The 14,012-nt window shown below is 34.0% G+C and overlaps 1 protein-coding gene across 1 annotated transcript; it reads right to left on the bottom strand.

The window, feature by feature from the left end:
• Positions 1-325: 325 nt before the first annotated feature.
• On the bottom strand, positions 326-14,012 carry LOC121730329. The gene is made up of 2 exons (XM_042119330.1): positions 13,846-14,012; positions 326-702 (listed from the first exon to the last, which is right to left on the bottom strand). The coding sequence occupies exons 1-2, from the start codon at positions 13,889-13,891 to the stop codon at positions 416-418; spliced, it is 333 nt and encodes a 110-aa protein (XP_041975264.1). The 5' UTR covers positions 13,892-14,012; the 3' UTR covers positions 326-415.

The raw sequence follows: 14,012 nt of genomic DNA, 5'->3' as shown, positions 1-14,012 counted from the left end.
TAAATCAGCGACATAATATAAATAAGTTACAAGTAAAGTATTGAAATATCACTTTTGAATAAGCTAAGCTAATATCCTAATCCTATAGTATGGCTAACTACCAAATTCTCTAACACTTTTAAGGGTTTACGTAAGTTATTAGCGAAACGAGACGTAACCAAACGCTGTTTGACGATGCATAGAAAAGCAATGCTAAATAGAAAAATCAAATAGTTAACGCTATTTGACGAGTAGTTGCGTCTCGTTTGTTCGTTTCGGTGCACTGAGCCTAATTTATAGGCCAGGTAGTGTTTGAGAATTCAGAAGCTAATCATTATTTTTAGTACTGCAGAATATTACTGTTGCACACATGAATGATCTTTAATCCACAGGAGTAGAGATCAGTTTAGCGTGCACAACTCTGCAGGATGCTGATCTATCTGCGCTCCTGAGTTTTTACTTCGTAGCTACCTTTCGCGACTTGGTTCTCGTAGGGGCGTCGGTCGATGACAGATTCTGATGGAATGTCTTCGGGGATTTTCGAGTCCTGGGGAATTTCGGGTGCAGCTTCTACTTCCTTGCCCACGCTTCGGCCGACCGGTAGCGCGTGGAAGGCTTCGGCCAAATCTGGATTGATTTCTTCCAAAGGAGTGTCACCGTTCTGGATATAGACTGGCACGTAGCCTGGCTTCTCCGGCAGGAATTGCCATTTCGGACGGGCCTCTGGAAATAAATATATTAAATTAATCCAGTGTACCAAGAAAAGAAGTTTCAAAATCGGTTCACAGATGGCGGAGTAATCAAACAAAAAAAACCTGATGTACTGTCGAAGTGTACATTTGAAATCTATTGCCGAGGAATAAGGCCACAAGGTGATAAACTGGGTATCTTCTTTGACTGTACTCGTCTCTTTTGTAAGGAAGTTTAAAGTATTATTTTTTGATTCAATTCATTTATTAGTGCTATGATATCTTTTATTGAAATATGAGTAATCACGATTTTTGCTCGTAACTGCAAAATAAAACGAATTTCGTGCAGCCTTGTCTTCAAATGCATTTGGATACGCAGTTGTTATAGCTAATCAGTGTTATTCAACTATCTGCCTTTGCTGAGGTCGTGATAAAATAAATTTAAAACATTTTAATATTAACGCCTCTAGTCCACAGACGCAGTTCGCCGTGACATCGCGGCGAAACAAATGCGAAACCATTTACTGTCTCATCTGCCACACGACAATGCGTTTTATTGCATCTCGCTCTATTCCTGTTTTGCATTTGTTTCGCCGCGATTTCGCAGCGAATTGCGTCTGTGGACTAGAGGCATAATGGCATATCCAATTGACTATTGACATAATATATACTCTACATTCTCTATAACTCTACTCATGACTTTTAAATACACATTACACAAATTACCCAGGTTCTGGTGCCAGGGGGGGGGGGGGGGGGGGGGGGGCAAATTACCCAGGTTGTGGGCCAGCGGGGGGCAAATCAGATTTTTCATAAGCTAGGTGTTTAAAAAGAATAAAAAATTAATAATTTTTAGTTGTAAAAATATTGTATTGCAAACAAAATGCAAAAATTAGTTTTCTTTATTTTTAATTTTTATAGACAAAAGTACTAGATAATATACTTAGTAGGGACGTCAACATGATCCAGGGGGATTTTCCGGGACAAAATTAGTATTCCTTGTTTAGTTTTAGGTTTAGGTTTAGTTTCCCGAGACTCAAAGTATCTCAATACCAAATTCCATCAAAATAGATTGAATAGTTTACGCGCAAATCATAAAAGTATATTGTGCAGTAACCGTACATTTTTACGGCACAAAATGTATCCTATGTTCTTTTCGGGACTCAAAGTATCTTTATACCAAATTTCAGCAAAATTGTTCCAGCCGTTTACGCGTGATGCCGTGACCACTCGAAATATAACGTTCCGCGCAGCTTCGCCCGCGTAAATTAGATATTTCACAGACAAATTAGTCCAAAAAATAGCGTATGATCCTTCACGTGGTCTATTTCGTATCTGTGCCAAATAACAGAAAAATTGTTCCAGTAGTTCCTGAGATAAGCCCTTTCAAATAATTTCCCCCGTTTTCTCCACATTTTCCTCTAGCCAATAGCCTTTCTTGATAAATGTGCTATCTAACACAGAAAGAATTTTTAAAATTCGACCAGTAGTTCCTGAGATTAGCGCGTTCAAATAAGCCCTTTCAAATAATTTCCCTCATTTTTTCCACATTTTCCTCTATTTCTTCGCTCCCATTAGTCTTAACATGATAAAATATAGCCTATAGCCTTCCTCAATAAATGGGCTATCTAACACTGAAAGAATTTTTCCAATCGGACCAGTAGTTCCTTAGATTAGCGCGTTCAAATAAATCATTTCAAATAATTTATCCCGTTTTTTCCATACTTTCCTCTATTTCTTCGCTCCTATTAATCATAGCGCGATAAAATATAGCCAATAACCTTCCTCGATAAATAGGCTATCTATAACTGAAAGAATTTTTCAAATCGGACCAGTAGTTCCTGAGATTAGCGCGTTCAAATAAGCCCTTTCAAATAATTTCCCCCGTTTTTTCCACACTTTCCTCTATTTCTTCGCTCCTATTAGTATTAGCATGATAAAATATAGCCTATAGCCTTCCTCGATAAATGGGCTATCTAACACTGAAAGAATTTTTCAAATCGGACCAGTAGTTCCTGAAATTAGCGCGTTCAAACAAACAAACAGACAAACAAACAAACTCTTCCCAATTATAATATTAAGTACTTATAGATTACTAGATGACGCCCGCAACACCGTTGTGCCAAAACTTTATTAAAATAAGCACATTCGCGGGATATCCTATGTCCTTTACCAAAACTCAAAGGAACTCCCTGTCAAATTTTTAGCAAAATCTTTTCTACGGTTTGGGCATGTAGAGGACTAGAGGTCACAGACAGACAGATAGACACACTTTCGCAATCATAATATTAAATAGAAGTATGGATTAATGTTAAAGTGTGTCTGTCTGTCTGATACCTCTTCACGCACAAACAGCTGAACCGATTTAGCTGGGTATAGAGAGAAACGTGGGCGTCATCTTGTGTACAAATAAAGAATAGTCTATTCTAACTATGGAAGCTTTTCTTCTTAATAACTGCAATTTATTTTTATGGCAGGTATAATTAAATGAAGAAGAGAAAGTAACAATGAAAGGTAATGTTAGTGCCAATTTTACGAGCACTTGCGGTCCGAGTTTGATTTATAGTTATAAGAGGGTTTACAGCTTATAAGCTATAGCTTATAATAAGCTGTTACGGCAATAGCAGCAGCTTTACCTACAATTTCTACAAAGTACAGATACGTCGTCCATAAAGCGATCAATCGTTTGGATTCATCGTAATTTGCAAAATAGGTATGTACTTACTTAATAATTTATATGAATAGGAAATTCTTCGAAAGGATATAATTAATGATAATAATTTTATTAAGTAGATACTTTATGAATTTCAATTCGATGGATCTTTAAATAAGGTAGTAGTTAATGCATATTATTGTGCATACCACCTAGTTTTTATTATTCGTAGATTATTAGATACCACCAAAGAAATTGATTCATAAACAGATGACGGACTACGTTATTTATAAAGATTTGGTCGGGGCTATACCTAGCGGAACAGAGAAACAAAGGCCTGAGCAAGAGAGATGTCACTATCAGTAACACTGCGTGGTAAAAAGAGACGTGTGACACATGACAGCAGCACTCTTTTTTTGACGTCCAGTCGGCACGTGCCGCACGTTTACAATTTTAATCTCATAGAAATCATGTTCAATCATGCTTGTGTAAGTGTATACGTACACATATTTTTACACACAGATGAAACCAATTTCGGTTTCGTTTGACAGCTCGAGATTGTTGCTCTATTCCGGTAGGTATATTAACTTTATGGTAAAAACAGTAAGACAGCAGAGGCTTTACATAACCCGACCGAATTACATAGCTCCGTCATCAGTCTATAAATTGACAACCGTATACAAATACTCGTATAGGTACTTATATTCTCTTACTTTTAGCTTCGCTCGTCGGATAAACCGTTACAATGTTCTATAACAATAATTATGTATTATTATTGGACGTCTATCATATTTTAGTACTTTCCACTTGAGTCTTATCACGTTAGCATAAGGTTGAAAATTGTTTCTTTGACTTTATCATACATTGTTCTTTATGTGGTGAACATAAAATCGAAATCACAGCATCAGTTGTGTGTGCGACTTTCGAGTAACGGTACCGTTTTTGCCGGTCAAAAGTTAACTGTTACCGCTAACCACATGTTACATCACATCAATTCACATCCGAAATCGATTCATAGCCGTAAGCCAACATAATGGACATAAAAGATCTTCTATACCAGCTATCTCCAACCCGCGGCCTGCAGGCCGCATGCATTTTTTCAACTTTTAAATCGTTATTTTTGAGGAACGTTATTTTTAACCCTAAAAAATTTTTGATGCGGCCCGCAACCTCAAGATCAAAACATGTTTGTGGCCCGTGTGAAAAAAAGGTTGGGGACCACAGTTCTATACCTAACTCCTTTATCAAAAAGATCCGCACTCAAAACTGTGTAACTAGCAGTTAGATATTATTATATATATTATAATATAAACTTATTATAACTAGACGACACCCGCAACTATATTGTGCAGAAATTCATATAACGCGCGGGCCCGTATATTTTCCGGGATAAAAAGTATCCTATGTCCTTTCCCGAGACTCAAAGTATCTACGTACATACAGAATTTCATTAAAATCGGTTCAACGTTTTATGCTTGAAGAGGTAACAGACAGACAAAAACACTTTCGCATTTGTAATTAACCGACTTCCAAAAAGGAGGAGGTTATAATATGTTCGGCTGTGGTTATATTTTTAAAATGATATATCGATTTTTAAAGGTCCCGTAGCCAAAAGGATACAATCTCATAACAGAAAATGTATCCTGTTACTCTATGTATTGAGTATTGACTCCACTGTCGATCTGTCTCTATCTCGTGAACATACAGCTTTACAAGCCTTTTTGGCATGTAGCCATAGTAGTACGGGAGCCCTAGAACAAAGTTTTTTTTATTACTATCAAGCAAATTTTTTCTGGGTAGCTTTATTTTGATAAGACGAACAACATTTGTATCTGCGAAAAATCTTGAAAGTGGTAGTAGCTAACAGAAATAGAAAGGATCTTTTTGTAGGACAATGTTACTCTTAAATGATATAACTATTAACCTATCAATATACAAAAAATCTGCTTGTTAGGGTTCCGTTTTACAGTTCAGTAGTCAACCAAGTTTTGTTGATTACATAACCCTTTAACGGAACCCTAACGAGCTGATATTTTTTGGATATTGATAGATTAGTCATATAATTTAAGAGTTATGTCTAGGGTTGCCATCCGTCCGGGTTTCCCCGGATTTGTCCTAGTTTGAAGGGCGTCCGGGGTGCGTCCGGCCGGGTTTTTGAAAAGTGTCCGGGTTTTTTAACTTTTAAGTCATGCAGCAATAAACGAAAGATAAAAACTCGCTAATCATACACACGGTTTCTTGCACGGACTGGAGTTAGTCAGATTTTTACAAATTCTTGTTGGAAAAGCAAAAATTGGTAAGACGTTATCGTTAATACTGTTTAACTCTTTTAAACAGTATTAACGATGTCCGGGGAAATAACCACATTTCGGCCAAATGTCCGGGAATTTTGTCGTGCCTGACCGGCGAAGGGAATTTGGGTGATGGCAACCCTAGTTATGTCTATTGTCCTACAAATAAAACAGTCCATATTTTAGGACCATCAATTCAAAGTATGAAATCCTTTCTATCTCTGCTAGCTACCACTTTCGAAATTAATAAAAATGTTGTTCGTCTTATCAAAATGAAGCTACTCACAAAAAATGAGCTTCATAGTAATAAAAAAAAATTGTTCTAGGGCTCCCGTACTGCTGTTTGCTCCCCGCCCGGTCCGGGCGGGCCGGATGAGAACGTCATTCAAGTGACACATTAAGAGGAGTCCATACCACCCTTTTTTCCATACAAACGTTGTCCCTGTTTCCTCCCTGGATAATGCTAGTAGAGTTATAATTTTTTTCCTGAATATCTACGGCCACTAATACAATGTCCCTATGTTTTCTTTTTTTCATAATTTAATTACCTATTAAATAAGATATGAACGTTCAAAAACCCAAAAAATGGCCAGATTTTCCGCTGTGTTCAAACATCCAGAAAACAGATTTGGCTAGATTATACAAAAAAAAAAACATAGGAACACAGCTCAAGCCTTTTTTAATCTTTAATGAAAAAAGTACTTAAATCGGTTAAGTTTTTGAGAAGGAACCAGGGGACAACGAAGCGTTGATTTTCTGCAGTTGTCTCTATCGCGTTCTGCGGTAAAGGCTTGAGGTAAGGGAGACAGCTATAGATATTACACGTACTTTTTTTTCATTTCTCTAGCCCCTGGTGTAACCTTTTAAGATCCTTGTAGATTTGTACTTTGTAAGTAGTTACTAGTTGCTCATAGACGCCACGGTATTCTATAATCGTGATGTTTTAATAAACAACTTTGTGCGCTACTCGGACTCATACTGAGTGGGTTTTTTAAGCTTAATCATAACAATGACATTCATTTTTAGAAGTAAAAATCACGCTTGTAATGAATGTGTAGTCTAGATATAAGTTATTCATAGAATAGTAGGTCTTAGGGTTAACAGCTTCAACGTTGTTATCTATTTAGGTTACACCACACAACTAAAGTCTATACTCTATTCCAGGGGTCACCAAATGGCGGACCGCCGACCCATTGTGTGCGGACCAAGCATGTTCGAAGATGATCTTCGTTCATCTTAGGACTTCAACATCTCCAGGATTTAATGTCAATTGCGCCAATATTTTACTCCAAACTTCAGAGAGCTACAAAAAATGGTTTCTTTTCTCATTGTTATGAGATATCTACAGAATACCTTTGTAATTTCCATAATTACCTACGTTTAATATTTTTTTTATATAAAATGTGTGGACCGCGAAGGTCATTTCATGTCTTAAAAAGGGACCCCGAGCGAAACTAAATGGTGACCCCTGCTCTATTCGCATGAGACTGTGACGTCATCAGCGAAATGTCAAAATTGACCAACGACGATAGATGACGTCGAACAACTTATCAAAATTTTCATTAAAAGAAAACTTAACGAAGCCGCGGCCGCAATCAGATGCACTGAGAGATATTTAATGATAATTAAACTTTAATATAATTTTTCAAACTTCAAATTTTCAAATTTTTATTTGCAACCAAGTACATATAGAAATCAACATACATTGACGAAATATACAACTTATGCCTTGTTCGGGCGTTTGCAAAACAATTACAAAATTATACTTAATTTTAATAATTATTATTCAAGTAAGTATATTCTTATTTTTATGGTATTCTAAATTATTAAACTAAATTATCTTGTACATTAGTATTATTACAGCGGTATTATATTATCATAAAATATTAATAATACCTTCTATATTTTATGAACTTAACTTTAAATACTCAAATCGATACTAAAATATTCTTCTAATGAGTAGAAGCAGTGTTTTATTAGATATGTGTTTAGTTTTCTTTTAAACGAGGGTATTTTTTTTTTTTTTAGGAAATCTGGTAATTTATTGTAAATTTTGACGGACATATAATAGGGACTTTCGTTAAGCATTTTTATTCTATAGTAGGGTAGGTGTAATTTGTTTTTGTGTCTAGTATTGATGTTGTGAGTCTCTTCTATTTTTGTGAAATAATCTTTATTTTTAAACTTTGATACAGTTAAGTAATTAATATTCGTCTCTGACTTCTCTGAGTGCGAAAGTTCAAAGACAATCTACGTAATTTCGATGAATTCAAAGTGGCCCCAAAAAAGAACCAAAATATTTTAATTTGGCCAGCATAAAGAACGCTGCACGATGTTTTTCTTATATACGTCTACGCCAGGTAGTTTTAACTATGTTTTATCTTATCTTATTTTGTCTATGGTAGTTTTATCGCTTGTTTCATAAAACTGCACACGGTGAAGCTACACCGAAGCTACATAATATTCTTTATCAGGTTATAAATAGTCAGAGTCATTGTCCTGACCACGACCACGGGCCACTCAGCTGTGACCACGAACAGGTCCATCTTGTTTGTTTTTGCATCGTTATATAGAGTATCAATTATGTAGCTCTACATTACCGCGTCTTGAGGTTCGAAATTCAAATTTTTAATTTTTTTTTATATAGTTTTAGGTCAGGCATAGAAGTACATATTAAAGATACCTACTAGCCAAAAAATAGGGATACTTATTTATTCTTTTTGCTATTAATAGAAGAATTAATAAGGCGGTACTTTAATTTTGGAACATTGGCTAAACTACTACTATTTGCTATTTTTATTTTTAATAGTAGTGAACAAAATTTTGATATTATTATTAGCATCAATAATTAAGGTTACCCACTCTATGTTATCTCTATGTTTCTGAAACTCGATCATATACTTATTTTTTTATGTCTTGAACCTAATCTTTATTCTTTAATCTTAGCTACCTACTCAGTAATTTAGCAAAGTTGAACCATATTGAATGACCGGAAGTATAAGGTAGGTATATAAGTATAATATTATATCTTTATTCTTTACCTTTTAAAAATAAATATATTTTGAAACGATATTTTTAAGAATCTCTGAGATCACTATGAGGAGTATGAGGTAATCCATAAAAAGTTTTTAAACGATAAACCTGATTAGAAACTACCTGCTTCGCTTGATTCATGCTAAGTTGAATCATCTCATCATCGACAGTAAAAAATATACTAGTCATTATAGTAATAATAATTATAAGTCCCATGCAGATTTCGGTCACTGGCAAGTGGTAATATTAAAACCGAGCTAGCCATGCAAAAGTCACAATACACTATAGTTTTCAAATGTGAGCGCAATACACAAGAATACTTTTTGTTAACTGTCTGTGCTGGTGCTGCCTCTTGCGTGGAACATTGCACTAATGTAATATCCTATGGTCCCTTTTGTACCTTCTGTCTAAAGTTCAATCGGCGAATCAAGGCACAAAAATACGTATGAAAAGTAAATATTTGTATGAAAAAAGTGCCTCGTTATTTTTGATAAAAAAAAACGGCAAAGTGCGAGTTGGACGATGGGCGTCCAACTCGCACTTTCCTTACCACAATAGAGCAAAAATAGGTTGCAAATTGTGTTTTTTGTATGGGAGTCCCCCTTAATTATTTAATTTATTAAAATTTTAATATAAAAGTACAAATACAATTGAGTATTTCGTGAATGTCAAGTGTGTGTGTGTTCAAGACGTGCCTATGTGTTGCCGTTATTGATATCGAGCAAAAAAGCAAAAAAATCACGTTTGTTGTATGGCAGCCCCCCTTAAATATTTAATTTATTTTGCTTTTAGTATTTGTTTTTATAGCGGCAACAGATATACACAATCTGTAAAAATTTCAGAAGTCTAGCTATAGAGGTTCTTGAGTTACAGCCTGAAGACACACAGACAGACGGACAGACATCGAAGTCTTAGTAATAGGGTCCCGTTTTTACCCTTTGGGTACGGAACCCTAACAATTACTAACTTTTTTATTAAAACAAAGCTCTTCGCTCACGACACGGAAACTCAGCTCACGAGAAACTACGGTCGTGACTGACGCTACATACAATCAATTAGTGTTATTTTTTGTTATATTATTATGTATTACCTATGTCTTAGATAAAACAATTATGATAGTGTGAATGATGAGCGATTAGTACTTCACTTATCAGCAATGTTAATATCCTAAAGGCGTTTGATCATGTCGCGTTGGTTTTCACACATTACAAGACAATTAAAAGATACGATAACAAACAGTAAAAAATTGCCGTTTTTTGCATAAATGGAGGCCTTAGGGCCGGAAAAAGGATTTAAAATTAAAAAATTGTGCATTATATGTGTAGCCAGATATATTAGCCAGGTGATAAAGTAGATAAGTTAGAAGGTTTGTTCAAATTATAAGAAAAAAAATTGAGTAAACGTCCGTATTCTCAAGTCTTGAATTATAGGAGCTCAGGCTCTACATATTGCTCGTAACTTATTTTTGTTGAAATTCCTTTATTGCGCGGGAAGCGTAAATTCTGTGATAAAAACTACTCCTATGCCTTTACTATTAGATAGACACACATAATATTTGTTTCGTTTCACCCTTGAACTATTCACTAACAAGTAAACGATAATGAGCTTCACAGATGTACATAATATACTTACAATAGATACAACTCATACAAATTTCAAACCAAGGCTGGGTGTTATGTAAAAGAATCTGATAGGGTGCAAATTGCAAAATTTGTTTGATTTCTATACCTGCTAGTAATCTTTATATTGTCTATATAGTTTTCGAGGTTTAATCGATACTAAATAATTTACTCTTATATAATTATTTAAAATTACCAATGCCACACCAAACTTTTTATAAACAAATTAGATTTTTCCATGACTCTGTACGCGCCCGGTCCAAAATATAATGCCTCGGTAATTGAATTTTTTCTAAGCAGAAATTAGCCTATTTCCACTCCTGTGATCTACCTATACCTACAATGAGCAAAATTGCAAAAGTTTCAGAGCTTATTCGATACCGCCTTCTAAAAAAGGAGGAGGTTCTATGTTCGGCTTTAGGCATTTTTGGAAGTTAAGTGCGTAAACTTAAAAGTAAAGTGACCAATTATTATGGTATCAAAATTTTAAAAGTTAAAGAATTTTACTTTTGCTCACATAAGTTGTTTGTAATACATTTAACAGTGCAATGATTTGCACTTTATCAAAAGCGGTACAGCCAAAGCTCTCGTTCCAGTTACCCGAATTGATCTAGATTAGATAAGATAGGATCTAAACTTTGAATTCAATGGCTACTGCACGACTGATTTTCTAAATTCATTAAGTGTTTTAGTTGTTTTGACTTCCTAATTTTTTTTAATTATTTACAAAGATTAAAAATCAGAACGATAAATTCAAAGATAGTTCGAAATGCTGTCTGGTATGAAATAAGAATATTTTTTTACCTACAACTATAACTGCTAACTGCTAAGCACGGCTAAACTATTTTTTTTTACTTATACAGTGCAAATAAATACTGCGTCAAATGTCGGGAAGTTTGCCCTATTCAGTTTATAGACCCCTTTGGATAAGAATTGCCGATAAAACTATCTAAAGACGCAATAGTTTACTGTCTGCCAATTTACGACTAACTGTAAATTAATATTGCTGTGGTCCCAGATAATACTTAGATAGCATCTTAGCTAATAATAGCAAGCCGCTTAGAATTATTTTGCCTATGAGTATCTATAATATAGTCCTTATATGCTTTGCATACAGTCAAAGGTTAAATGAGTGTATCTATAATTCTGCGTCGCGAATTAATAATTTATAGATTTTTATAGCGCGTCATAAAATACTGGCTGGAAATTAAATTCCAAACTTAATTGTTTGCATCTATCTTTTATCTATCTATCTTTTAATATTTAGCTTTACTCTCTGCATAGTAGAGTATCCTACAGGAGCACTTACTTTTTCAGAATAACCAGTTTATTTTAATATAGTAGAACCTAAACCACCTGACCATGTCTGATCAAAATAAGTTGATTAGTTCTTGTGTAGTGTGATATGTTTTTAAGAAATTCCTAAAAATAAATTAAAACCAATTTAGACTTAGCAAAAACTGAATCTTAAAATATATTTTTTTAGGACACCGCGGTCTGCACCGCGCGCCGCACGCAAATATTTGCTCAAAGAATTTTGTAGAGACAATCGTTCTTATTACTTAAGCCCCAATTTCACCAACGTATGTTAGTGTTAACAGCTTGTTAAAATGTCATGTCTTCTCTTTCATTCATAAGAAAAACGAAAGAGGTAACGTGATACTAATTCGAGCGTTAACTTTAACAGTCGTTGGTGAAATTGGGGCTTAGCCACTTATATTAAACAATCTTTCTGCCGCACTCAGAGTGGAACATTATTTACTTAATTGTAATTAATTCAAAATTTTGACATAAGCCGCGTACATTATCTGTCAAATTCTTCGTTAAATTATCCTAGGTTAATCGTAATTAAATGTCTCTGAGTACGGCGGACAATGTCATAAGTTCATAACTCATAAGTTACTAATTTAATTTCTTTCTTTTTAATTTTTATTTCTTCGGAAAACTTGTAAGTTTATGAGCTTAACATTAAAATAACCTTTTAACTAGACTAACATTGGTATACCTATAATATAATTACAGAAAGTTATAGAAAAATATTATCTTTGTAAGTAGGTATCTAGTGCTATAAAAACAAGGCAAAGCTTAATAGCTTTTAATAGCTTAAAAGCTATTAAAAGAAATAACGAGTTTACGATGTGATCGTATAAATAATAAGGTACTTTTTAGGGTTACGTAGTCAACAAGGAACCCTTATAGTTTCAGTCTGTCCGTCCGTCTGTCTGTCTGTCCGTCTGTCTGTCTGGTCCGTCTGTCCGCGGTTTTGCTCAGACTATTGGACCTATAAAGCTGTAATTCGGCATGAATGCACATATTAATGGTGCCGACAAAATGGTGTATATAAAATCTTTAAAAAAATTTTTTTATGGGACCTCCCCCTATATGTCAAGCGGGGAAGATTTTTTTTTGCGCCCACCACAGGTTTTTTAAATATTACGAGCATTCATAGATCATTTTCCGATTTAAGTATCCATTTGTGAAATATGAAGTTTTAAAGTGTCACCCCCTTCTACCAGCTAAACGGTTGCTTCTAGAAATGTGAAAATATTCACATTTATGCTGTAGTAGGAAACATGTTGAATTTAAAAGGAAAACTATCACGGCTAAGAAGATTTCATAAGTTATTGAGTAATAGTTGATCAACTAAAAAAAATGTATTCGGAGAAGTACTTAAGGAACTTTTCGTTCAAATTCCTTTGAACGTAACTCAGATGATGTTGTGAGTAGTGTAAAACACGAAGTTATAAAATATGTCTTGTAATTATTGACCAATCAAAAATTAGCGGTACTACGGAACTTTATATTGCGCGTTGCCCGACACGCACTTGGCCGGTTTTTTTTATTACAGTTACTTTTTATGCCTTAGTATTTAGCAATTGTAAAGGTTACTGAAATTACACGTGGTAAAAGGTACGGTTTTAAATGATAATAAACAGTAAAGCCGTTATTTAATAACTGTTAAAAAGTTTCGCTTTTGTAACACAAAATGTTACTGTTAAGCTGAAAAATATAATAATACTAGCTGTCCCGGTGACCTTCGTGTCACTTTAAAACCTTCCTTGGACTTCTACGAATATATGTACGAATATATATATATATATATATATATATATATATATATATATATATATATATATATATATATATATATATATATATATATATATATATATATATATATATATATATATATATATATATATATATATATATATATATATATATAGATTATTTTGATATTATCTACGTTATTTTCTCTTACCTACGTTATTATATTATGTAGTTACTTTGATGATATTACATTTTCTAAACAAAAAACTACACTCAAGATTACTTAGAAAATATTGAAGATTTTCTTTGACAAATTACTATTAAAATAAAGTTAAATCGTTATTTTTCTCTTATTAGTTATTACACAAATAAAAATCTTTTAACACTTTGTGTATTACAAAATATTACTTTTAACGCATTACCGTAACCAAAAAGTGTTTTCAGTCATCAGTCAGTCAGTCAGTTCGGCTTAATTAAGCGAAGCTTTTGAATTATTTTACTTTGATTAATTTCAATGTTAAATATCTTACCAGTAAGGGCGAGGTAGACGACGAGCACAACTAGAAACTTGTACATTATTACTGTTATATTATTAATAGCTATTATTATTTATAATATTATTAATAATAATATTATTAACTTAACGAAACACGTGCGTCGCGCGCAAGCTTACGATTCAGTTTGCGATGCGAACCGG

Source organism: Aricia agestis, chromosome 9 (genome assembly GCF_905147365.1).
Source record: "Aricia agestis chromosome 9, ilAriAges1.1, whole genome shotgun sequence".
In the NCBI taxonomy this organism is placed as follows: Eukaryota; Metazoa; Arthropoda; class Insecta; order Lepidoptera; family Lycaenidae; genus Aricia; species Aricia agestis.
Note: the sequence above shows the minus strand (reverse complement) of the source record. Positions and strands in the feature narration are given on the sequence as shown.

Excerpts from the sequence above, each read along its gene's own strand:
- LOC121730329 (XM_042119330.1), bottom strand. The coding sequence starts at position 13,891 with ATGTACAAGTTTCTAGTTGTGCTCGTCGTCTACCTCGCCCTTACTG. Across the intron at positions 703-13,845 it reads CGTCTACCTCGCCCTTACTG|AGGCCCGTCCGAAATGGCAA; the intron begins GTAAGATATTTA and ends ATTTATTTCCAG.